The 26,390-nt window shown below is 44.5% G+C and overlaps 1 protein-coding gene across 1 annotated transcript; it reads right to left on the bottom strand.

Annotated features, from left to right (window-relative positions):
- Nucleotides 1-7,063: 7,063 nt before the first annotated feature.
- On the bottom strand, nucleotides 7,064-18,231 carry LOC137525873 (uncharacterized). Its single transcript, XM_068247086.1, has 2 exons — nucleotides 17,626-18,231; nucleotides 7,064-10,098 (listed from the first exon to the last, which is right to left on the bottom strand). The coding sequence occupies exons 1-2, from the start codon at nucleotides 18,201-18,203 to the stop codon at nucleotides 9,474-9,476; spliced, it is 1,203 nt and encodes a 400-aa protein (XP_068103187.1). The 5' UTR covers nucleotides 18,204-18,231; the 3' UTR covers nucleotides 7,064-9,473.
- Nucleotides 18,232-26,390: the final 8,159 nt, after the last annotated feature.

Raw genomic sequence — 26,390 nt, 5'->3', positions numbered from 1 at the left:
GTGCTAGGCACAGTACATACCAGTCTATCTCCTCATGTCACTTCGGGTATCCTTTAAACTGCTCCACTATGCTACTCTGCAGGAGGAGCTGCCCCCCTCCCCCACACGGTCACTTTAGTTACGCCACTTACTTTAAGACTGTTCTATAAATGGTAAATCTTAACAGTTTGGCCAGCAACTTAGACTAGGTTTTAGATTTTGCCAACAGTTTACCAACGGGCCAGCTTGACAGGGAAGGTTCAGGCAGAGGGTAAAAAAAAAAAAAAAAAATCCATATCCACTTACCTGGGGCTTCCTCTAGCCCGTAGTAGGCAGGAGGTGCCCTTGCCGCTGCTCCGGAGGCTCCCGGTAGCCGACCTGGCCGGGCTCTTCTGCGCTCCAATCCGCGCCTCACGGGGGCGCGCTGACGTCATCGGACGTCCTCCGGGCTGTACTGCGCATACAGCCCGGAGGACGTCCGATGACGTCAGCGTGCCCCCATGGAACGCAGAAGAGCCTGTTGTTGGAGCGCAGAAGAGCCCGACCTGGCAGTTGGCCAGGTTGAGTCAGCCTGCGGAGTGGTGGCGAAGGCACCTCCTGCCTGCCACGGGCTGGAGGAGGCTCTAGGTAAGTGGATATGGATTTTTATTTTTACCCTCTGCCTGAACCTTCCTTTTAAAGGAAACAGAGATGAAAACATTTTATACATACCTGGGGCTTCCTCCCATGTGCACGGATCGCTCCCAAGTTGCTGTCCTCCGCTGCCTGCAGCTCCGGTACTGGGTCCTGTAACTTCCGCCATTCTACGCAAGAGAAGTGCGCCATATAGGTGTCTCTCCGGCGGCCACCGGAGAGATACGTAGAGAGCGCACTTCTCTTGCGCAGACTGGCCGCGACTGAAGGAAGTTACGGGTCCCGGTACCAGTGATGGAGAAAGAGGGTAGCTGAGTTGGAGCGATCTGTGCACATGGGGCTGGAGGAAGCCCCAGCTATGTATAAAACTTTTTATTTTTTTCATCTGTGGTAAACTTTGACTCATTTATGATCAAAGGCTCTGGTCTCTGTACCAAAGCCTTCTTCCTTTTTTTTTTTTTTTTTTTTTTTTTTAAATTTCAGCACTTCTGATCACTGATTGCCTCACAGTGATCAGGGTGTCAAGTGCCAATAAAAATAACGGGACTCCTGATTATAAATCCATAAGGGCCCATTCACACTTCAGCATCTTTGAAAATTGCTAGTGGTTTGAGAAACGCATGTACAATGAAAGTATATGGAAGTGTTCTCATCCTAAGTGATTTGCTGGTATGCAAACTCGATGCCTGCAGCGTTTTGTGAGCAATTATCGTTTCAATGTTAAGTATAGGAACGCTGTAAAATCTTTAAAGAGAACCCGAGGTGTGTTTAAAGAATGTTATCTGCATACAGAGGCTGGATCTGCCTATACAGCCCAGCCTCTGTTGCTATCCCAAACCCCACTAAGGTCCCCCTGCACTCTGCAATCCCTCATAAATCACAGCCATGCTGTGAGGCTGTGTTTACATCTGTAGTGTCAGTCTCAGCTGCTCCCCCGCCTCCTGCATAGCTCCGGTCCCTGCCCCCGTCCCTTTCCTCCAATCAGCAGGGAGGGAAGGGATGCAGGCGGGGACTGGAGTTCTGCAGGAGGCGGGGAGAGCAGCAGACTGACACTATAGAGATAAACACAGCCAGCTCTGACAAGCTGTTTGTCAGCAGCACGGCTGTGATTTATGAGGGATTGCAGAGTGCAGAGGGACCTTAGGGGGGTTTGGGATAGCAACAGAGGCTGGGCTGTATAGGCAGATCCAGCCTCTGTATGCAGATAATATTCTTCAAACCCACCTCGGGTTCTCTTTAAGAAATCGCTGGCCTGTTAATCAGCAGAGTTTTTCCAGCCAACCTTGTAGATTACCCACAAAAGGCTAATTGCACTAGAAATCGCAAAACGCTAATCGCTGAAAAAAACGATTTCTATACAGTAAAACATTGCTGGGAAATCACTAGGAAAAACTGCAGGAAGACGCCAGAAAGTCTCTGTGTTTGCGTTTAATGATTTCTAGTGTGAATGGGCCCAAATTGGTTGTGGCTCTGTTTGAAAAGCTGCCACCTGCTGTGGCTCCCTACTATACATTGTCAGTGTCTGGAGTCTTATGACCTGTAGTAACCAATCAGATTCACCCTCTTATCTTAGTGTATTATGGGGGTGGGTAAGGCTCCAGTAGTGTTGGGCAACACCCCTTAGGGCTCTTTTCCACTATGAAATGTGATCGCGATTCCGATCGCGTTTCAATTTCCACTATGCGATTGCGATTGAGCTACTATACTCATTATAGTCCAGCTCAATCGTATACAAAACGCGGCAGGATGACGATTGCGCTTTGACCAAAATCGCATCGCAATTGGATCGCACTAATGGAAATTGCTGCTGCAGTTTCCATTAGTTTAATGTACCTTGCGATCAGAAGCAAATCGCAGGTTAGTGGAAAAAGACCCTTAGCTTGAAACATTGATAAATCCTTTCCCAACTTTATTGCTGTGTGTGACAAGCTGACAATCACCCGGTTTCCTGCGTTTCACTGCCTGTATATGCCATGTGGCGTTATGGTCTCCTGTGTAACGTGTGAGTTTTTGTTTTGTCCTCCTCCACACATGAAGCATTGACATTGGTTGCTGTGTGCTGCGGCCCCACACTGCACCCCCACCCCTGGGCCGATGCAGGGCCCCACCTCTGAAATGGGCTGTATTGATTTTACACTTGGGACGTAGGAGGCGCATGTGCACAGATCACGTTTCCGCAGGCATTGGGACATCATTATCCTCAAGACTCCATTTGTATTTTTTTTTTTCCTACAACCAGACACAGTGGCGCCTAGAAGCAATCATTTTTATATATTGTAAATCTATTTAATAATAATTTAGTTTTTTTTTGTCATTGATTAAATATATATTACTTTAATAAAAATGCAATAAATCCTTTAATTGTCTTTATTTTTCAGTCTGAAAGTGCGATTGTCAGCAATATAATCAAATTCCATTTACCCACTGCTCTGTGTTTATTATGAAGTCTATATGCAGTCTGCATTGCAAGCACTACAATATAATCATAAATGTGTTTGCTATAATGAATCTTATTTCAGTCAGCCTGGTTCTATTTGGTACATTGCAGGGGAGAGGGAAACTTGTTATCTCCACTCCCACAGTCCTGCTCCTCACTGATTGACTGAGTGCAGTTCAGTGTGACAGGCTGAGATGAGAAATATACCTCACCCCTCTGCAGAAGCTGTTAAAATCCAATCTATGCTGTGCTCTCATGTGTTTACATAGCAAGCTAGCTATGATAGTGCAGTTTCTAGGAGAAAATAAGAGTAAGGGAAGAAATTACATCAGGATTGGCTTCAGTCAGAGGTAGTAAAGATGGAAAATGCCTGAAACAGGTTTCTCTTTATTTACTGTATAAAATTCACTGACATTACTTACATAACAGATATATTGTACTTTCCATGTGTTAAAGTATTTATCTACTTATATGAGTTTTTTTTTCTGGGATAGCATGGTTGTCTCTGCTCAGAACGAAAATATCATCCAGTTAGCAGTGACCCAATTAACTGTTGATTGGTTGAAGAATGTTACCAGAAGTGGCCCTAAACCCATGTACTTCTACCAGAAAACAATTCCTATCTCCGCCCCCACTGTGGCGCAATGCAGGGCCCTTCCTATTCAATGTGATTTTTAGCGATTGCGATTGTGTTACTAGGGGGGCGGGCTGAAAGGAGGGTAACTGCCACTTACTCCCCACCCATAATGATGTTCCCTCTGAGTCAAATACGCCAGTGTATTATGGGGACCACAGGGAGCGCTAAACTGATTTCCCATTTATTGATCTCTGGGCTAATGGGCGGCAGCACGGGAACGCGATTGGCCGCTGAATAGCGCAGCAGCAGCCTTTTGGACATAGCAGGTACAGTACGTCCAAAAGGCTACAGTAGTTAAAGGATACCCGAGGTGACATGATGTGTATGTACAGTGCATGGCACACAAATAACTGCTGCGTTCCTTTTTTTTTTCTTTCTCTGACTGAAAGAGTTAGACAGGAACTGCCACTTATGTTCCTGATGTTTGAGTCAGGACTGGGTCAGACTACAGTGTAACCCTCAGTGATAAGAAACTCCAACTATAAAACACTTTCCTAGCAGAAAGTGGCTTATGAGAGCAGGAAAGATATAAAAAAGGGTCAATAGTTCATAGATTTTAGCTCTGGCTTACTTTAATGAATGCGTCATTGAGCAAAAACAATAAGAGTAAAAACTTAGATTAAAGTTAAAGTAGATTTAAATATAAAATAAAATTGGAACATCTTAAAAAGGCATTGTTTAGGGAAAATAGGATAGATACAATAGTTTTTCATTAGTTTATTTTTCACCTTGGGTGTCCTTTAAGGATCGGACATGTCTGATCTTTAATGACACCCTAGCAGCCCTGATTATATTGTTGTGCTTCTCAAAAGCATGATAACTGCTATCAGCAGTTATCATGCGATGCGCCGCTCGCTAAGGTTTACACGCGAACAGCGTGACTTCGTCTCATAAGCAGAGGTTTGCGCACAATCATGTGCGCTTTTCACGTGGAATCAAGCCCTTCCTGTGGATCAGAAGTCTACAGTAAGCTGTGCCAGCAGACTCCGCTCCGTGGTCAGCCTGCTAGCTGCGATAGCGGCTAGCAGACTGTTTAGAACCGAAAGGGGAAAGTATTCCCCTTTGTGCACATTTGCGATCTCCTGCAGTGCTGTATGGATGACACTCGGCTGTCCCTCAGAGCGGCTCCTGGTGCGTGGCCTCTCATAGGCTAATGCCTATGAGAGGCGGGCATGAGTGCCGATCGCCGTCCAATGGTGATTTAGGATGGCATGGGGGAGGGAGAGGAATGAGGGAGGGAAAAACCTCCCCTATTTTAAATAAAAAACAAAAACAAGATCACAGCAGCAATCAAAATCCTCCAAAGGAGTGTCCTTTTAAGAGGAAAGCGTAAAAATGAATTTTGTGTGCTTAGTTGTACAGCCGTGCAGCACGCTGACAAAGCTGCACAGCCATCTATTGTGAAAAATGGCCTGGTCACAAGGGGGGTGTAAGCGTGAGGTCCTAAAGTGGGTAACTACCTCACACCGGGGGATTTTCAGCAGAAATCTTGACTAATATTGATGTCGCCTTGTACACACGCTAGTGAATCCTCAGCCAAGACAATCCTTTATAGTCATCTCAGCTGATAATCTAGCATTACAGCTTCCATTTGATACCTTTTAGCAGTCAGCTGCACAAAACCTCCAAATGACAAATGAACAGGTTTCAAAAAGAAAAAAAAATGTTTAGTCCTTGTTAGTTTATTTTTACCCCCGGATCACTTAAATGTTAAAATTGTAAGATTGCGACCCTTCCACATCTGTAATTTGCAACACTGATGTTTCCCTTATGAAGGCAGAAGCAAAGCAAGCATTCACTAGCTCCGCCCTACTAGGGTCAGCCACCTTTGAGTTCCCTCCCTCAGTGTCAGACTGGGAGCTGGAAAGGCTGAGGAAATCCATTTGTTGGCCAAGCAGCGGTAACCATGTGTTGCTGCCAGGGGAGGACTGGGACCTTTTGGCCTGGGGGAAAACAGGAACTAGAGGCCCATTTTCACAGAAGCCCCAGCCCAAATGACATCACATATATGCTGGTAGTCACGTGGGAAATACAGCAAGGACACTCGAGGGACAGCGTGACAGGTAAAGTATAAATGCACTTGCACCGGGGGCACATAATACATTTTGAGTTACAATGGCCAGGGTTTTTATCTCTCAGACAAGTCCTGCAAGCAGCCCTTCTGGAGTCTAGGGACTGTCTGCCAGCAGCCCTCCTGGAGTCTAGGGACTGTTTTGTAAACAGCACTTCTGGAGTCTAGGAACTGTAAAAAACATTTTAACCTAGAAAATATTTTATGTAGCTGTGCACATGCAGTTAACAATGGTGAGAGACTAGACATATTTTTTTCCCATGGAACCTGTAGGCAAGCCTCTGCTCTGCATCATGCTGTGTATATTTACCAGTTTGCCCGCCCTCTGTAATTGGGCGTTTATTTCCCTCAGCCAGCTTAGTGGTTCACATTGCCTTATACAAAAACCTGAATGCCCCAGGCATTGTACCAGCCCTAAATCATTAAATGAGAGGCAGCCTGGGGGGAAATCTCCCCCCTTCCCCCCTGGCCAGTCCTCCCCGGTTGCTGCTCACAGTAAAGACTTGCTGCAGGTTTCTATTGGGAGTGATAACACAGGGTTTCTGCTGCTTGGCCAGTAGGTGGATTTTCTCAGTTTTTCCAACTCCCAGTCCGATACTGCCCTCCCTCATCCTTTAGGAGTCCAATACAGGTCACCTTTTTTTTTTTTTTTTTTTTTTTTTTTTTTGGGAGCGGATACTTTTTAAAACTTCTTTGGATTTGATTTGAGATCCTTAGCAATTTAATTTTCAGATTCAATCCAGCCTAATTTGTTTTTTACAACTTGTAGATGCTTCCCACATATGAAGCTGTTCTTGGTTAAATGACGATCAATGTCCACTAATTTTGCCATGAGAGATGGTGACACCTGGCCAATGGAAGCAGCTTTAATGAGGAGCTGTCAGCCATACTATCTCTGATAACAAAACACATATGTTATGTAAGTAGAGCAAGTATTTATCTACTTATATATGTGTTTTGTTATCAAATGACTCCATACTGCAAACACACAAAGGGACACCCCCCCCTCCCCCCTGGGCCCCGCCCCTTTCCCAGCAAAGTAAACCAGACAGGCAGGCCTGGGCACCTGAGGGCTTTCCAAATCAACTGAAAACATATAAAACATCAGTATATCAGCTCAGAAATATAAAAAAAATTAAATAAATAAAATTAACTTGCCCGTAAATCATATTTTCCCTGTTTTAAAGTGGGGTGTTTTCAGAGTGAGCAACAGAAAAGAAAACTCAGTAGTGCAGAAAGTTGCATTATTAACTTTTAATAACAAATATATATACAAGGAATACATGAAATGTTCTTAAGACCATTCAATTCACCAAGGACAAAATAGAGAAAGAGACAAAATGAGCCCATAGCCCCTTAACATTTTCATCAAAACAGCGGACAGAACCATAAGGGCTGGGACCCACTAGCTTGTTTGTGGCCGTGTTTTAGGATGGCCGACTATCGCCGGAATTTCCCAAAACACTTTGTTAATGAAAGTGACTGGCAGGGAACCCACCAGTGTGATTGCGATTAGGGGTAATCACATTTGCAGGATATGTAGCGGTTTTTGAGCTCAATGCTAAGTATGTATGCGCTGCAAAGTCACTTTTGCAAAGCAATTTTGCAGCGCTTTGAGGGGCCGAGTGTTTACGATAAAAAAAAAACCCTTTATTACACTCACAGGTGTCTAGATTTCCTGCCTCCATCCATAGCCCTGCCCCTAAAGGAAGAGGTTACGGGCGCTTCTCTGATTGGTCCCAGAGAAGTACCTATGACCTCTTCCTTTAGGGGGTGAGGCTACCGTCTACAAGCCGGACACCTGGTAAGTATAATAATGTTTATTGGGAAAAAAGGCGAATTGCTAGTCGGAAGCGCTGTACATTTTAACTATACAGCGCTTCTAAGCATTGGGGAATCTCGAGTGCAATCAGCCTAGGAATGGCTGCACACAGCGCTGCAGCGATTATAAAGCGTTGCAGCGATTCCTAGTGGGTTCCAGGTATGAGAGATAATGAAGCCCAGCTAAGCCAAAAAATGTAGGTGAGAGGAATGTACAAATCATTTTCAAAACTAACCATATACTTAAAGTGGACCTAAACTCAAAACTTCCTCTCTGCTCTAAAAGATAAGCAACAGCATAATAACATTTACAGAAAAACATTTCTTTGTTACAACTTATAGAAGTCCCCCCAAAAAATGCTGAACATTTTTACTTCCTGGACATTCCTGGGAGCACAGAAAGGTTAAAGTGGGATAACACCTTGACATATCATTCAATAAAAATGTGTTTTCCTACTTGTTATACATACATACAGTTATCATATTTGCTTTTGTGCACAAGTAATATTGCCTGTTTACAAATTACAATTTCCCAAAGTACAATTTATCTGCTCTGAAAGCTGCCATAGCATTTATAGCTAGGGATCACTTCTTAGCTCTTTCTGCTTCACAGCTCAGTACAGCTCAGTACAGCTCAGTTTCGGCAGTTTGCTAATGTTTACCAAATGTATCTGACAAAGGAATGTAAACAAAAACAACAGTATCACCTTTTTGGATGCAGCCGTCCACTGAAGTATGGAGCTTTTCACTGAAGAAGAAAGTGCTGTGTTTAACTGTTTGCATGCTATTTTGCTACAATTTTTTTGTGGTAGTAGGTTTAAGGCTGTAAATAATATTTTAGAACAAAGCAGGGTCACATTTGATATGGGGTCCTGGGGCAAAAAACAGGAGGGGGGGGGGGGGGGGGCTACAATGGCAACCTAGTGGTCTCTTTATTCACTTCCACAGTATTCCCTGAGTGCTAAATAAATATACAATACAATAATTACATTAATAGCAATCAAACAATCATATCCAGTCAGTAACTAATAGAACGGAGCTGGAATGTGCAAGGTACAATGAATAGAAAGCAAGAAAGCCTATTTACATGTGACTTAACACACCTATTTACACGTCACTAATTCATGAGGAGTCCGTTAATGTATAAGCAATGTAGCCCTGCCTGCTTAGGCCTAGTGACCTCCTGTCCCACCATTCCAACCGCATACGTCACGCACTACACGGTGGGCGTGGCCAAAGAATTTGAATAGGGTGAATGGGGAATGATTGTGGGGCCCCTACAGACTCTGGGGCCCTGGGGCCATTGCCTCTTTGCCTTTACTATAGCACCAGCCCTGGAGCAAAAAAAAAAAAAGCTGAGTTTCAAACCACTTTAACCTTCAGTGTTAACATATTATCACAGAACCCGCTGCACACCAAGGCACAGCTCAAAGCCCTGATCCATATTTGCTGATCACCGCTAATTAGACAGGCTGATCTCCCTAACCACACACAGAGTGAATTTCTCTTAGCAACTATACGTGTTTTCATTGTTTGCTGTGCAAGAGTTTGTGTCCGCTTCAAAATGTCTGTAACCTAAATTCCAAGCTTAGCCTTGACTGGTCCCAAAGTTCATGATGAGAAAGCAAGAGTAAGCGGAGCTGAGCTGCTAGCCTGGGCCTGGGAACAAAGATGGATTAGGATGTAATGGGGCTTAGGCTAGGTAATAGAATTTAGGGCCTCCTTGTGGCCCTTTTGGTAAGCGGAAGTGAAGAGAGGTCAAAGGAGGTGGCAGGTGGCCCCCTTGACACCCACTAGGTCCCAGGCACCTGCCTTGGTTGCCTGGTGGATGTTCCGGCTCTGCCTAGAAATACTAGCCAATGCTATGCAAACCGCAAAAAAACGAATGTTGGTATTCAAAGAAAAGCGTCAGGAAGGCTATTTTGCTTGAGTTCCAATACACACGATTTCATGACTGATCTTTCGCACACAGAGTTCCGGACTGTCTCCATGCAACAAGTGTACGACCCGTCCACATACTGCCCCCGGTGGTTCATCCACGATTCAAAAGCAGCACAGATCTGATCTGCTCTGATTGGCTTATCTGCCTCCATTATGCACTGGCTTGTGGTGTCCATGGAAATGTCTACTGTGGTGCTAGAAAGCAAATCCCTGTAACCCAGCAACTGTGCGACATGGAGGATTATGGTACCAGGTTGGGACCCACAAGTCAGGTAGTCTTTTCCTTTCCAGAAGAAGGAACACAAATAAATGGTGTCCTTGGATCTACGATCAACGTAAGCATGCTTGGCGTTGCCTGGCCTGTCATCTCGTCTGAATCTCACGTGTTGGAGTTTTCCAATGAGATCTTCCACCATCTGTAGTGTGATCATGGGGAAGGTAGGCATAGTACTTAGACCTTCCAGATGTGGTTCCCCATTCACAAAGAGGCCCTTTCTCTTGCAATCGAGGAGGACACCCAGAGCTGATCGTTTCAGGTCTTCCTCCTCGGCATCACTCACATAGGGCAGAATTTCAAAACTAAAAAAGAAAACAAAATGAAACATTTTAAGTCCAGCTTACCCAAGATTCAACAAGGCATATTTCAAAAATTAAGTTGATTTTAGTAAATTGTAAACATTAAACTTCACAACTGAACTTTTTATATTGAAAACCTCTCAAGATCTCTTCCATCCTGCAGTGAATGCCCAGCCGCTCCTAAGAAGTTTTTAGTGCCTGTTAATCCCACCGATTTTTGGGTATAGTAAAAGGTAAGTGGGCTATGGAGATGCAGATTGCCTGGCTGTCTTGTTGATCCTCTTCCTCTTAATACTTTTAGTCATAGACCCTGAACAAGCATGCAGATCAGGTGTTTGGCTTGAGTTTGACTGCGTTTGGGGCACGCTTTTTTCAGGTGGGTGATTCTGACACTACTGATGCATGAAAGATCAGCAGGACAGCCAGGCAACTGGTATTTAAAAGGAGCGACTCTCAAGAGCTTGATTGAGAGCGAGTATGTGAAATCAGAGCTAGGTTTGAATCTTGGCTCTTTCTGTTCAGCAAGCCAGCACCTACTTAGTAGGAGACCTTGGGCAAGACTCCCTAACACTGCTACTGCCTATAGAGAGCAACCACTGGCTGCAGCTCTGGCACTCTGCGTCCGCCAGGAGAAAAGTGCGAGAGAGAGTTATCTGTCTTGTCTAGTTAGTCCTTAAAGGATAAGTGAACATATCTAAATAAAAATATGGAATATTTCTTGGACCTGGACTTCACGTACTGTGACAGCTCATGGAATATTTGTCGGTTGTGTGGTTCATGTTTATTATCAGCCCTAACATGGGACACTTAAAGTACACACGAAGCGATTAAAAATTAAATATTTGCCCAAGTATTTTGGAAGTCTTTGGATGGCCCAGAAGGTTGCCCAATCCACATTGAGCCCTTTATTCCAGCACAGGGCCCCCTTATCTTCTGGCCACACTCCTGGCCCAGTGCATCTAGGCAGGCATGAGTTAGGTCCAAGCATGGTCAGTAGAATAAAGTTTGTAGTGAAAGTGCACCTCTCCTTGTACCAGAAAATGTTATGCTGCAGCAAGAGGTATCCTACTCCACAACAGGCAAGAAGACAATCTGTTCAAAGCAACCTCAGCACTCACAACAATGATAACGATGTCTCCTTGTGTTAGGCTCCTACGCCTGACCACGGCAAAGCATCAGTAAGACGCCTGTAGTCACCAGGTGCTCAGAGACACATTACAGGTGGCCACCACAGACAGACAAATATAGTAGTCAGTGTTCAGAAAGCAAATGCAATATTTTATTGTTAAAAACAATTCCCGACTAGTTTCAGTGGTCAGCCGTCGACCCCTAACGATGGAAGAACGCCAAAACCGGTCGGGAATTGTAGAGTTGGCTTTGCTCTAAACATACCTTCATTGCACTGTGGTGCCATTATATTATTATTATTTAGTATTTATATAGCACCGACATCTTCCACAGCGCTGTACAGAGTATATATTACCTTGTCACTAACTGTTGCTCAGAGGATCTCACAATCTAATCCCTACCATAGTCATATGTCCTATGTGTATGTATGTATCGTGCAGTGTATGTGGTGTAATCTAGGGCCAATTTTAGGGGGAAACCAATTAACTTATCTGTATGTTTTTGGGATGTTGGAGGAAACCGGAGTGCCCGGAGAAAACCCACACAGACACAGGAAGAACATACAAACTCCTTGCAGAGGTTGACCTGGCTGGGATTCGAACCGTCGGGACCCAGAGCTGCAAGGCGAGAGCGCTAACCACTACGCCACCGTGCTGTTCATCTACACTGTGAATCGCCGTCCAATGAGTTCTGAAGCATTTGGCTGAATATGAGCAGATAATATTGCCCAAAACACTTCTGAATTCATCCTGCTGCTATTGTCAGCAATCACATGATCAATAAATACACTATACTTTCACTTCAGGTTCCCAGTAAAAATGATCTTTCCATCGTAGCCTACTGTTTATGTCTTAGTACTCAAATAACACCTGATCGCAAACGCTGTTGGCAGGCTGATCATGGAGCTCCACTCTGTTTATTTACGGAAGCTCGCACTAGAGCGAGCGCGAGCTTCTGTCAAATCTCATGCATCGCAAGAAGACACATATATGCATCCTGGAGGAACGAGGAAGCTACTCTGCAGCCGCCATCTTGCGTTAGGCGGTCACAGAAAGGTTAATATGGGTGCTACAAGCAACACTCCTGTATTGCATAACATGAGTTTGCTTTTGTTAGGGCTTTCACTATGCAACACAGTCAGGATGCACACAAAGTACTGCATGCCGCTACATTCAGGGCAGCCATCAGGGGGGTACAACTGACATTAGAGTGAGGGGCCCAGGGCCTCAAGGGGGCCCGGGCCCTTCCCCTCCAACACGTTTGCATTAAAAAGGACACACGAGGAGAGAACATCATAAAAAAAAAACCTTTTAATGTCAATGATGCTGCTGAGGCCCCAACCCCTCCCAGGTCAGGATGGCTGACTCGGATACAGTATTTTCCCATCGCTCCCCGCGCCTGCACAGTTTGCTATACAGACGTCCAGGAGCGCTCTGCACAGGCGCATTATGTAGCTGTGACATCACAACTAAGTAGTGCACCTGCGCAGAGCACTCCCTCCCAGCTGCGTGAATGGATACAAGGATATGCTTCGCCAAGCAGCGCCTGCGCAGGAAAGCCGCAACCACCCCAACCTGGAAGTAAGTTTGGGGAGTCGCTACTGAGTAACGGAGGGGGACAGAGGAGAAGGGGGGAGCAGTGGGCATGAGGAGAGCCCACTAAACATGCCTGCTCCTGCCGTTTTCATTTTATTTTCCACTAAGGTATCCTTAATCCTATGAAAGCTCTTACTGGCAGGCACGGGGTGGGGTGGCTAGTGGGCAGACGCAGCAGCCAGTGGGTGGGCCTGGGAAGGGGGGCAGGCCTGATGATGTGTGAGAGGCCCCAAAATTTCTGATGGCGGCCCTGGCTACATTTCTTAAGTGGAATAAAAAAATCGGATCATATAAAAAGTCTGAATCACATGTAGTGTGCAAGAGGCCTCAGTCAGTAAAACCAGACCATGTTTCCCAACCCATGTTCAACATAGTTACATTTGATAAACTATTTATTAAAACCTCTAGGAATTCTTTATAAGATTAGGCAGATGATATATTTTTTAGAAATATTCCACGAACAATTGTATTTATGGGTCCCCGTTGTGTTTAGGACCCGCAATGTGAGTATCCTTATTCCAGTGCTAATGTTGTACTGTTTTTAACAATTAAATATTGCATTTGCTTTCTGAAGACTCACTACTATATCGTTTATCTGTGATGGTGGCCACCTGTGATGTGTCTATGAGCACGTGGGGATTACAGGTGTCCAACTGATGCTCTGCCGTGGTGAAGCATAGGGGCCTGACCTAAGGAGACATAGACATCCTTGTGAGCGTAAAATTTGCATTTAAAAGTAGAACAAAGTTGCTTAAGCATTGTTTTTTTCCTCCACCTTCTTCCACTGGGAATGCGTGTACCTTACTAGCACTTGCCCAGCCCGAATGCGTTCATCTGTGGCCTCAAACACCCAGCAGAAACCTCTTCAACATGTGCTGAGTCAAATAGGTATTGTGGGACCCTGCACTGTATTGGTGGGCTCAACGAGGATGGGTGAAGCCTCTGAACCTATTTCTCCAGGTTTCCTTTAGCAAGAATACAGCATGAATAAGAGATAACATTCTGTGCCATGACTCTACAAGGAAGTAATCAGTAGGGAATTTCCTACATTCTTCAGTGGAGACCTTGTTGACTATAAATTACCTGGTAGTCATGACTCTTCAAGGAAGTAAGCAATTGTCAATTACACAATTTATTTTTTTCAGTGGAGTCCAAGTAGTTTCCCATTTATGTGCATTAAAAGCTTTCACCTGGGCCAATGAACTGCCCCTTCTGTGATGAAGTAGCTGATCTTCCAGCCAGCCATTGTGGTGATATCATTATTTGCACTCTTCACCCTGATAGGTTAGTATTGCTGGTATCGGGGTTGAAGAGGACAGTCAGATTAGAGTTCATGTCTGGCTAGGATTAGTGTAAGGTTGTTGACTATGGTTAGATAGAACTATTTGGGTCATACTTAAAACAGGGTTAAACTTATAGGGATCCAAGCAGCTTTTTTTTCTGCAGTTTGTACTGGTTTCTAATAGCTGTAGGAGCTGCCACACCCACTCCACTCTTATTTATCCAGGGGAAGTTGTAATCAATTGAGACTTCTCTAAACTTTTTGAAGAATAGTGTCCTATTACCCCCCGCCCCCCTCCCATAAAATCTTTTGTTTGCTCATTGCAGCAGTCCTTATCTGATTTCTCTTTCTACATAAGTAGGGTAATGAAAGCCTTTAACAAACATTAAGATGTCAAAGAAGAGGTAGAATGGATTTTTTTTAGTTATGAGCCATATTGTTAGCATGCATTTCTAATATACTATTGAGATGCCCTGGGGGACTAAAAATGCTGCTCAGCTCACTTTAATGTTAGTAAAAGGAAAGCAGGGAAGATCAGAGCTAGACCAGGTAGAGGTGGGGAGATCAGAGCATAGCACAGGTGAGAAGGTTAACATTGGAGAGATAAGAGGCAGGAATTTTAGGGTTAAGGAAAGGAGAGTTCAGGAGTTTACAGTTAGAGAAAGGAAAGGGAGGATGGTTAGTTAGGGTGAAGGCAAGAGAAATAAGAGGATGGACATTTATGGTTAGAGAAAGGAGAGATAAGAAGACGGGAATTAGAGAAAGAAGAAGTTATATTAGGGATGGGGTAAGGATAAGTGATAGTTAATATGCATACTTACCTCAATATTGAGAGGCTTAGCCAAAGGCTTTCTAGATTTTTGTTCTGACCACAAGCACAGCCATAGATAAGCACATCCAGACTGGGCATGTGCAAGTTAAGTCCATGTATGGACAGTAGAACGATGCGTTCGTGCACAAAGGAAAAAAACATGCACAATTGTCTGCTCTGCTGTGCATGCGCATTACACAACTTCCTAGGTTGCCTTGCGGATAATCCTGCTCTGGCATGGCCAGTCCAGGTGCTCTTGTTGTCCTGGGCTGTACTCATAGCCAGAAGAAAAGCCCATTTGACTGGCGTGAGTCGAATAGCTATACAGGGCCCAGTGCTGTAACAATGGTCTGTAGGAGTATCTGGGAATCCTCTGGACCTGAAATCCGGCAAAAACGGCACAGGAAATTTGGGCACACCAGGTGCCGCCATAGGCCGTAATGGGAATTACGGCTATAGGGGGGCCTCAGGCAGTAATTTGGGTGCTGTCATAAGAAGGAGTCCAAATTATGGTAAAAACAGCGTAACTTGTCTGCTAGCAATAGCTGGCAGCCGAATTACATCTTACCCCACAGTCCACGGTGACCTGGAAGGGGAATAGTAATTAATGCCGCCAGGACTTTTGCAGGAGCCATTTTTCGGCTTCAACCTGCACCCAAATTTCCGAGCGCCTTAAAGAGGAACTTCAAACATACTGTCATCAAGTTACATTAGTTATGTTAATTAAAATAGATAAGTAATATAATCTTTTACCACCCTGTTTTAAAAGAACAGGCAAATGTTTGTGATTTCATGGGGGCAGCCATCTTTTTGGTTAAAAGAAGGTGACAGGGAGCATGAGACACAGTTCCAACTGTCCTGTGTCCTGATCACCTTTCCCAGCTGCGCGCGCTAGGCAAGGAGAACAACATCATCAGAAATCCCATCATGCTTTGCAGAGCATCAGGGGAAAAATTCCCATGCAGATTTCCATGATGGGGCGGCGCTTAGCTTCTGGGCAGCTAAAAATGAGGCTTGGGTAAGACAAACAAAATTCTGATGCTGTGAAAATGTTAAAGAAACACCAGGCCTTTTCAGTGCTGCGGAGTAGATTTTTTGGTGTACCTAAAAGCAACGCGCAAAAGCTGAGTTTAATTTAGCGAGTCCAGGTCCTCAATGTTCACACCCCTTCTCTTAACTACCCCTGGTGACCCTCTCAGCCTGGGGCCCATCTTGCAAAGCTCATAAAACAGTAAGGCCATCATAATCTTCACACCTATAACCAGTCCTGGTTCGCCCATGATGATGCCAAGTGAGGCGACTTCCTCAGGTGGCAGAAGTCTGGGGGCGGCTTCAGGCAGAAACAGGAAGTGAAGAGAGTGCCTGGCCAACCTATACTGGGGGAAACTGTACCTTGCTACCAATACTGGGGGCACCTATACCTGGCTACCTACCCATACTGAGGGTGTTTTTTTAGGGCCTCACCGCAGCTATAACGTGTGGTGCAAATTATCGGGTGCTGTACGATCATTCCAATTTGGGCGGGGCCGAATGCATCAGTTTGCCTCAGACAGCAAAAAGTCTAAAACCGGCCCCGCCCACAACAAGTGTAGCCACCAAACACTGATATAAAGGATGGTGTGAAGTACTAGCGGGGCTGCTCCACTGTAGTTATGCCCCTGAGTCCAGCCCCCCCCCCCCCCCCCCCAACAATCTCAAATATAGTGAACTGGCCCTTTTAGGGCCCCTGCACTGTAACATAGTAAATCACAACTTTAGTGAGAGGGATATGGAGGCTGACATTTATTTCCTTTTAAACAATGCACATTACCTGGCTGTCCTGCTGATACCTCTACTACATTTAGCCATAGACCCTGAACAAGCATGCAGATCAAATGTTTCTGACTGAAGTCTGTCAAGATTAGATGCATGCTTGTTTCTGGCGTGATTCAGACACTGATGAAGCCACATAGACCAACAGGACTGTCAGGCAACTGGTATTGTTTAAAAGGGAATAAAGTATACCTCTCACATCAGATTCCCCGTGTTCTCACACACTGCTGGACTGAACTACTGCACCAGAAGGTGAACATGTTACACGTGAAAACTCACTGCTAATCTTTATATATAAAATGCTTTGACAACTCCATTACATAGATTTTTCTGTTAGATTTTCTGTTAGATTATTTTCTGTAGAGACTGGTCATTATCTCTGGTGAATTGTCTTCTGGTTATCTCCTGCTGAGTAGAACAATGCTTAATTGCAAGGCAGATAGATCATTTCCAACATGTTGGAAATGATCTATCTGGCAGGTAAATCTAACAGAACATCTAAAAGAAAATTGTATGGTTTGTACCTAGCATTAAGCCTCATCTACATGGTACAATTTTCCATCAGATAGACGGATCTATTAGATAGATCTAATAAGGAATTGCATCGTGTGTAGACGTCCAAATTGTTTCAGATCAATTTTGCGATAGATTTTGCTTTGATAAGTACCCAAAAGCTATTGCAAAATCTAATGCAATCCGATTGGACCGGTTGGTTTTTATCTAATAGATCCAGATCTGACGGAATATTGTACCGAGTAGATAAGGCTTTAGACTGCTGTGACTGCCTGTACAATATACTGTAAATATCAAACACTTCCTTCAACTCCCACACCTTTGATTTCCCACATCCAACTGCCTTAGTCAGACCTTGTCATTATATACTATATAAACCTAGATATTACCTTAATCTACACTGCACGCATACAGAGTCCCGGGCCTTTTCCCCACAGCAGGTATAGGAGCCATCTCGGTAGACACCACCATGGTTCATCCAAACTTCAAGCGCGGTACAAATATCAGTGGCTGTTAGAGTAGGCGCCCTGTATTTTGCCCAACTGTCAGTCATCCATGTGATCTCTGGGTACCCCAGAGTATGTGCAGCTGCAAGGATTAAGGCGCCAGGGCGAGATGCTTGGCTCAGGTACTCCTGCCTTGCCCAGAAAGCTTGGCACAAGGCAATGACGGTATAGTCTGGACCCGGGTAGACAATAGCAACGTCAATGTCTTCTTCTGAGCTTTCATCTTTCAGGAGAACCATGTTTTCCAGTATATAAATGAGACTCAGCACCAGTTCTTCATGTAGAACTGGGTAGCCATGATGGGAATCTTCCCTTTTCTTATATTCTGATATTTCCTCAGGTAGCATCCATTCCTTTTTGCTGAGAACATCGTTGAGTATGGCCAAGGCCCGTGTCTGAGCTTCCGTTGCTATGGTGTACTCCTCATCGGTCATGGAACCAATCTGGAATAGGTCCTCCATGGTGTCTGAGACAGTCAGTGAGCTGCCAGTGCTCTGAGCTTGTCTGTGGATCTCTTCTCAGTTTCATGCTTTATATACAGTACACTTTACTTTCATTTTCCATTTCAGCACATGACAAATAGTTTCATTTCTGACCGAGTGTATTTTCTCTACGACATTTACCATAGAGGCGTTGTCTGGACTAGTTATAACTTTATGGTTGGAGCAACAGGAGGAAATACAGGACTTGCCACTTGCCAGACCACTTTGTTGGAAATGGAAAGTGAAGGTTGAATTTAAAACAAGACAGTCATGCTGTGAAGTAGAATACATTGTGATTTGTATTCATGTCTTAGTTGTGTTCTTTGTTTTTTTTGCAGTACAGTATAATCTCATTATACTAAACTCTGATATAGTAAATCTCTGGATATCAGAGGCGTAGCTATGGGGGGGCACAGAGAGACATATGTCCCAGGTGCAACATTGTGAGGGTGCTCAGGACAGCCGATGCACCCCCACATACGTGTGAGGCGGCTCAAAAAAGTAGGGCTCATCTGGCTATTTAAAGGAGGCACATCTGGCTATCTAAAGGGGCGCACATGTAGCTATTTAAAGGGGGGCACATTTGGCTATCTGAACGGGGGAAGGGGGCACATTTGGCAATCTAAATGTGGGGAAGAGGGACACATCTGGCTATATAAAACAACATTTGGCTCCACCCAAGACCACAACCACATTCTGATTCATGGCCACGCCCATTTTGTCCAGAGGAGGGTAGAAAAACGTTGTCCCGGGCATTGAAAACTCCAGTTACACACCTCTGCTGGATATAGTAAACTAGTAAAGTCCTCAAGTCCCAGCAAATGCATCTGTATACAATGTATGACCAATTATGATGTAGTAAACTACTGTTCCTGGTCCGTTTGGAGTTCACTATACAGGAATTCTACTGTAATACCACGGTGTATAAGTTATTTAAAACATAAAGGGGAACCACAGATTATTTCCACCAAGTCATAGACCATGGGATTATCTGGACTTCTGTGGGTTGTTGGGTCCTGTGATGCTCTGGCTAGAAACACTGACAGAAGACACTGTTTACATAGGCAGTTGGTGTATAAACTTAGTTCAGTTATCTTTCCTCCGTGACTACTGAACACAACAAATTGGCAGCCAGGATGGTAATAACAAGCATTACAACAGCCTGCACCCTTTCTTTCACCTTCCCTACCTGGTTCCTAACCTTTACCATCTCCTTGATGCCCTTTTCTCCTCAGTGCCTAGTTTGTACCACCACCCGTGTGTTTAACCCTCCTTACCCCCTACCCTGTTCCGAACCCCAACTACCCCTCAGACATATAACCCTAACCATACCCCTGGTACCTAATCCTAACCACATCCTCATTCCCCTGTCCCTAACCCCAACTACCCCTCTAACATGTAATGCTAACCTTACCCCTGGTACCTAATCCTATCCACATCCCTAGTTCCTAACCCCAACTATTCCTCTAGCATACAACCCTAACCTTACCCCTGGTACCTAATCCTATCCACATCCTCAGTTCCTAACCCCAACGATCCCGCTAACATATACCCCTAACCTTACCCCTGGTAACTAACCCTTACCACCATCCCGATCTCTTGCTTGTGGTTCCTGCTTACCTCTCCATTAGAATGCCCAGTAGCATGTCTGTACAGAGAGTATGGGTAAGCTGTCGCCAAAATAAGTCATTTTTCAGATGACAATTATTCACATTCCTTATTTGTACATAACCCTAACCATGCCTTTCCCTTATCCTGGACTGGCTGTTTTCAGTGGTTTGTGTGCAGTGAATGTGTCAGTCTGCAAATGGTTTATTACTTTTATGTGATATTTGAACACAACTCATTTAGCAACCCCTATTTCTCCAATCTTATTTAATTGTCTCTGTCTGAGAGATGATCCTAGACTAGTCTTGCCATCACCAGCTGTAGAGGGATCACCATAACAGCTGCTATGGGGCCTGTAGCCAAAGGGGGCCTGGTGGTCTTAGACTGCGATAAGGGGGTCTGCAGCGAACCTTATGTAGTCCTGGGGAAGGCACCCTGAAGTGCAGAGTTAATGAGCGGAGCGCTGGAGAGAAGTAAAATCTACAATCTACTTTCCTTCTATCGTCCTCGTATCCATAACTACGTGGGTTATGTGACCAGAGAGGGCGCTATAATAATAAAGAGGGGGGCGTATGGGCAAGGTTGATCGCCGGTGGAGCTCGGAGAGGTTTGTCACCTCTCTCCAACACTGCACCTCTACTTGGTAGGCTAGTATGGCTACCAATACTGGGGGTCTCCTTATACTGTGTGTGGGTGGGGGGTCAATATGGCTACCTATACTTGGGGTCTACTTATACTGTGTGTGTGTGGGGGGGGGGATATGGCTACCTATACTGGGGTCTACTTATACTGTGGTGGTGGTGGGGGGCAATATGGCTACCTATACTGGGAGGCTACCTACACTAGTTGTCTTAGATGGCTACCTGTACGGGGGGGGGGGGGGGGCTACCTATAGTGTGGTGCTAATCTGCCTGCCTATACAGGGAGGGGGTGCAGCTACCTACTCTGTGGCTGATCTGACTACCTATACTGGGGGCAGCTACTTCAGGCTACCTACACTGGGAGGCAAATCTGGCAATCTACACTAGGGGTTCCCCTAGCTCTTTATGCTGGGGGGCTACCTGGGGTACACAGGCACCTTATAATTTTAGAGAGTAAGAAGATGCAATTCTAACTTTAGCTAATCCTGTAGGGCACAATAATATATGATTAAAACAGTTATGGTAACCTTCTCTCTAAAAGGCAGGATTCTTTGCAGAGGATATTCAGAACAAGCATAAAAGGAATACGGAAAAATTTCAAAGATTATCAAACAAATAGTAAAATAATATTGGGGATTAAAAGTAACAGCAAGGAGTTTTGCATCAGGATGATACCATTTATTGGCTAACTTAGAGAACAATAAACAGTGAGCTTTCGGCTTATAAAAAGCCTTCATCGGACTGGTAAGTCCAAGAAGTTTGTAAGTCCTTTGTAAACAGTCCAAATAAAAGAGTGTTGAGCCCAGGGTTAAGTCAGGCTAGCAGACAGATCAGGGGTGGATGGATGCAGGGTTGAAGTCAAAATGAAAGGACCATGGACAGCAGCACAGACCTTTAACTCCCTCTCTCCTGGGGTGGAGATTGTAATGAGAGATGGGCAGACTCTGCCATCGGATCCAGTTCTCAGAGGGATTAATCAGTCTGAGATCTGAGGAAATATCATAATTCCCTGTCAATACACCAGCTAGTGAACATAATAACAAATTCTGATTCATCATGTTCTCTGGTGTTCATACATATCAAACACTGAGTAATTATTTTTTTTTATATCAAAGAAATCCATATCTCGGTCGCAGAATGTGTTAGAATTACGATTGACGTTTTAGGACATTCATATTTTGTCCAGTGACAATACCATTGAGTTCCGTAAGGCTGGCATTAATCAAAGTATGATAGATAACCTATATTATTTGATGTTAGGTGAATCAGGGCTGCCAGAAGCAATGGGGTAGCTGTCTTCTTGTCATGTCTTCAGTTAAGTGTTTTATGATAGGCCTGCTTTCTGACTTTTATTCTCAGTTTTCTGATCCATGTATGTAAACTGCCAAAGAGACTGAACCAGGCACTTTAAGTGGGTTTAACCGCTTCCCCTGCGAGAAGACAACACTGGGTAGGAAAGTGCAAACATTCCTCACAATTACTTTCTGCAGACATCACTGGTTTTCCTTTCTCTCTAAGCAAAACTCAAGCTTAAAGAGAATCTGTATTGTTAAAATCACACAAAAGTAAACATACCAGTGCGTTAGGGGACATCTATTACCCTCTGTCACAATTTCGCCGCTCCCCGCCGCATTAAAAGTGGTTAAAAACAGTTTTAAAAAGTTTGTTTATAAACAAACAAAATGGCCACCAAAACAGGAAGTAGGTTGATGTACAGTATGTCCACACATAGAAAATACATCCATACACAAGCAGGCTGTATACAGCCTTCCTTTTGAATCTCAAGAGATCATTGTGTGTTTCTTTCCCCCTGCATCTCTCATGCACTGAAGTTGCAGGCTGCTCTTTTCTTCCTGCAAACAGCTTTGCCCTTGCCTGTAATTCCTTAGTATGTGAAAGCCCAGCCAGCTCAGAGGACGATTTATCCAGCTTGTAAAAGATAAGAGAGAAGCTGCTCTAATCTAAATAACACACAGGCAGTGTGCATAGAGGGGCCTGGAAGGGAGAGTTCATAGCAGAACCACAACACTGAAGAACTTGGCAGCCTTCCAGACACAGGCTGACAAGTCTGACAAGAGAGAGATAAGTTGATTTATTACAGAGACTGTGATAGTACAAAGTGCTGCAGTAAGCCAGAACACATTAGAATAGCTTTTGGAACTTGTAGGATGATAAAAAACAGGATGCAATTTTTGTTACGGAGTCTCTTTAAAGAGAAACTCCAACCAAGAATTTAACTTTATCCCAATCAGTAGCTGATACCCCCTTTTACATGAGAAATCTATTGCTTTTCACAAACAGACCATCAGGGGGTGCTGTATGGCTGATATTGTGGTGAAACCCCTCCCACAAGAAGCTCTGAGGACCGCGGTACTTTTGACAGTTTGCCACAATGTAACAAGGTTCACAGACAGGAAATAGCTGTTTACAGCTGTCTCCAACGGCCAAAACAGCTAGCAGCAGCTACATAACCTGCCCACAGTAAAAATGTCACCATGTAATAAATGTCAGAATGTAAATCGGGGAGAGGAAATATTTTACAATGGGCAAACACTGACTAAATCATTTACACATAATTATTGTAAAAATGAAGCACTTTTTTTATTACACTATTTTCACTGGAGTTCCTCTTTAAGTAAGTCTCTGTAATAAGTTGTCCTAGTGATGAGCGTAACAACCTAATTATGAATATGCTAATTATGGCCATAATCAAAATTTCACGAAATTACACGAAATTTCGAGTTTATGGGGAATTTTGTAATTACGACCGTTTTTTGTAATTACGATCGTTTATGTAACACAAACAAATCAGAATTTAGGAAATTTGTCCGTCCTCGAAATTATGTTCCAGTCCAGAGCCTCCTGATACATTTAAAGAGACAGCACTTGCAGGTGCGCCGGAGACTTGGGCGCAGGACACAGACAGTATATGGCTGATCCTGCTGCCGCACAAGTCCGGGCCGTGTTAATTACTATTCCCCCTCCAGGCCGCCATGGATGGTGGGGAATGAAATAATTTGGCTTCCAGCAATTGCTGGAAGCCGAATTATTGTTTTAAAAGCAACTTCAGATCCGTCTTCTGACGGCGCTGAAGTTACTCCCTGTGCCTGCGATAGCCGTAGTTCCTATTACGGCCTATGGCGGCGCCGGCTGCGCCCAAGTGTCCAGCGCTGGATTTACCGTGTTCGCTTGCAGGTACCTTTGCATTATCAGATATTGCAAGGCCTAAAACCAAGTGTCTCAGCATCCATTACTGCTAAGTGCACCTTCACAAAGAGCACCTGTCTTAAAAGTGGCTGCAGCTAGAGCCTCCTGATACATTTAAAGCGACAGCATGTGCAGGGGCCTTTGCATTATCAGTTATAGCAATTAATAACTGCAATCAATGAGTGACTTTCCTGAGTTTAGTCATTACCTGAATGTGCATAATTACTATTAGAAACGAAATTACATCCATTTTCGTAACTAAAATAACTTTGTTTCTATAGAAAACATGAAATGATGACATTTCACGTTAAACACTAGTTTGCGCCGAAACGCGATAATTACGAAACCAAAATTTTGCTTACGGAATTACGAATTACGGTTTGTGTGGCAATTACGAAATTATGAATTCGTGTCGTAGCGGCAAAATTCACGTCCGTAATTAAGGAAACACGAAATTACAGACATTTCAGCTCAACACTATCCTTGTTATAACTTTCGGGCAAATGTCGATTTTCCATCACAGTGAGGCATGCAATCTATGAGCTCACAGCCATTAGGGAGTTTCAAAGCTATGGATGACTTTAAGGTGGGGTAGTTTATATTTGTATTAGATGAATCAAAGTTTTGACCATAGGTGTATTAGTGATGTGGTTAATATGGTTTTGAAATATGTCAGAGCAGTATACTTCTCATTTAAGTTCCCTTGGAAAGTACCGCCAGTAAAAAGCCAATTACTACCTGTTCTTTAAGCTGAAATGAGCTCATCTTACCTGGATGTCCTCTATAAATAAAGTTTTATAATTATAAAGTGCTATCATATTACACAGCGCTAGATAGGGGAGAGATTACAACATTAAAGTGTACCAGAGACGAGTTAAATTAAAAGTTTTATACATACCTGGGGCTTCCTCCAGCTCCATCCGCACAGATCGCTCCCACGCCGCGGTCCTTAGCCTTCTCCAGCTCCTAGTCCCCTAACTTCAGCCAGTCGCGGCCAGTCTGAGCAAGCACAGTGCGCTCTCTCCGGCAGAGAATAGTACCGCGCAGTAGAGACGGAGAGAGCCCACTGTGCTTGCTCAGACTGGCTCAGACTGGCCGAAGTTAGGGGACCCGGAGCTGGAGAAGGATAAGGACGGCGGCGTGGGAGCAATCCATGCGGATGGGGCTGGAGGAAGCCCCAGGTAGGTATAAAACTTTTAATTTGAGTCATCTCTGGTTTCCTTTAAACCATGTTCCACAAACACATAACTTCAAAATAGTCTAACCTGTCTGTTGTAAGAATTGGAAAACTTCTGATTTTTGAAGCTAATGCACCTGGGTAGAAAACTTTGGCACAACCATAGTTATGTTAATGAGGACAGAAGTGTTCAAATGAAATGGAACCCAAGGTAAGGCAGCAGGCAGGCCCCTTGCGGTATTAGTTTTAGACCCTGCACATTTTGGCATGCGAAAACAAAATGCATATTTGCATGAGCAATGTCTCGTGAGAAGCCAATTAGGCCAAATTTGCAAAGCCAGATTTATCAGGTGTTACTTGGTTTGATGCACACATAAAATTCTTTGTGTAGTGTTTTCATACCTATGAAGCCCCAGGCACCTGCAGTGGTAACGTTTGTTGTAACGTTGTAACTTTTGACATGGCGATACCCAGTGGTAAAATAAACCTGTCATGTCACGGGGGCAGGGGCAGATTTGTACTCTTTACCGCCCAAGGCCACTGGCAGCAGCCGCCCACCTTCAGTATAGGTAGCCAGATGACCCCTCCCCCTCCAGTATAGGTAGTCAGATGACCCTTCCCCCTCCAGTATAGGTAGCCAGATAAAAAACCCCTTCCCTCTAGTTTAGATGGCCTGATGCCCCCTCCCCTTCCCTTCAGTATAGGCAGCCTGATGTCCCCTCCCCCCTTCCCTCTAGTATAATAACCCAGAGGACCCTCCCCCCTTCTGTATAGATAGATAGCCAGGTGACCCCCCCCCCCCCAGTATAGCGCGCTGGCTGCTGCTGATCCTGTGGTGCCCTAGGCCATGGCCTATGTGGCCTTGGTTTAAATCCGCCCCTGGGGTGGAGCGCACCTTTCCACCTCTTGTGCTGAGTGCTAGCTATAAAATAGGTTCAGATCATTCACTGTCAGTTTTGATGCAACTCCATGAGGGGGCCTCCTGTCCCCCACCAGTGCTAGCTAGAAATGGATTAAGATGAAATGGGGCTTTGGGTAAGGTCACCTGGCCCCTAGACTCTCTCCAGGCCCTAGGCAGCTGCCTAGGTTTGCCTTGTGGATGATCTGACTCTGGCGCTAGCTATAACATAGGATCCGTTCACTGTCAGTTTTCTGATTCAGTAAAATAGACGGCCCAAAAAAGTGAGTGAAGCTATACAGAGCAACGTGTACAGTCTGAATGACGTCAGGGGCAGCTGTACGCACATTAGCTTCTCTGCAAAGATGATGACTAAAGGCCGTCTCCCCTTAAAGGGGAACTTCAGCCTAAACAAACATACTGTCATCAAGTTACATTAGTTATGTTAATTAGAATAGATAGGTAATATAATCTCTTACCCACCCTGTTTTAAAAGAACAGGCAAATGTTTGTGATTCATGGGGGCTGCCATCTTTGTCATGGGGGCAGCCATCTTTTTGGTGGAAAGGAGGTGACAAGGAGCAGGAGACACAGTTCCAACTGTCCTGTGTCCTGATCACCCCTCCCAGCTGCAC

The sequence above is a fragment of the Hyperolius riggenbachi genome, chromosome 7, assembly GCF_040937935.1.
Source record: "Hyperolius riggenbachi isolate aHypRig1 chromosome 7, aHypRig1.pri, whole genome shotgun sequence".
NCBI classification, from domain to species: domain Eukaryota; kingdom Metazoa; phylum Chordata; class Amphibia; order Anura; family Hyperoliidae; genus Hyperolius; species Hyperolius riggenbachi.
Note: the sequence above shows the minus strand (reverse complement) of the source record. Positions and strands in the feature narration are given on the sequence as shown.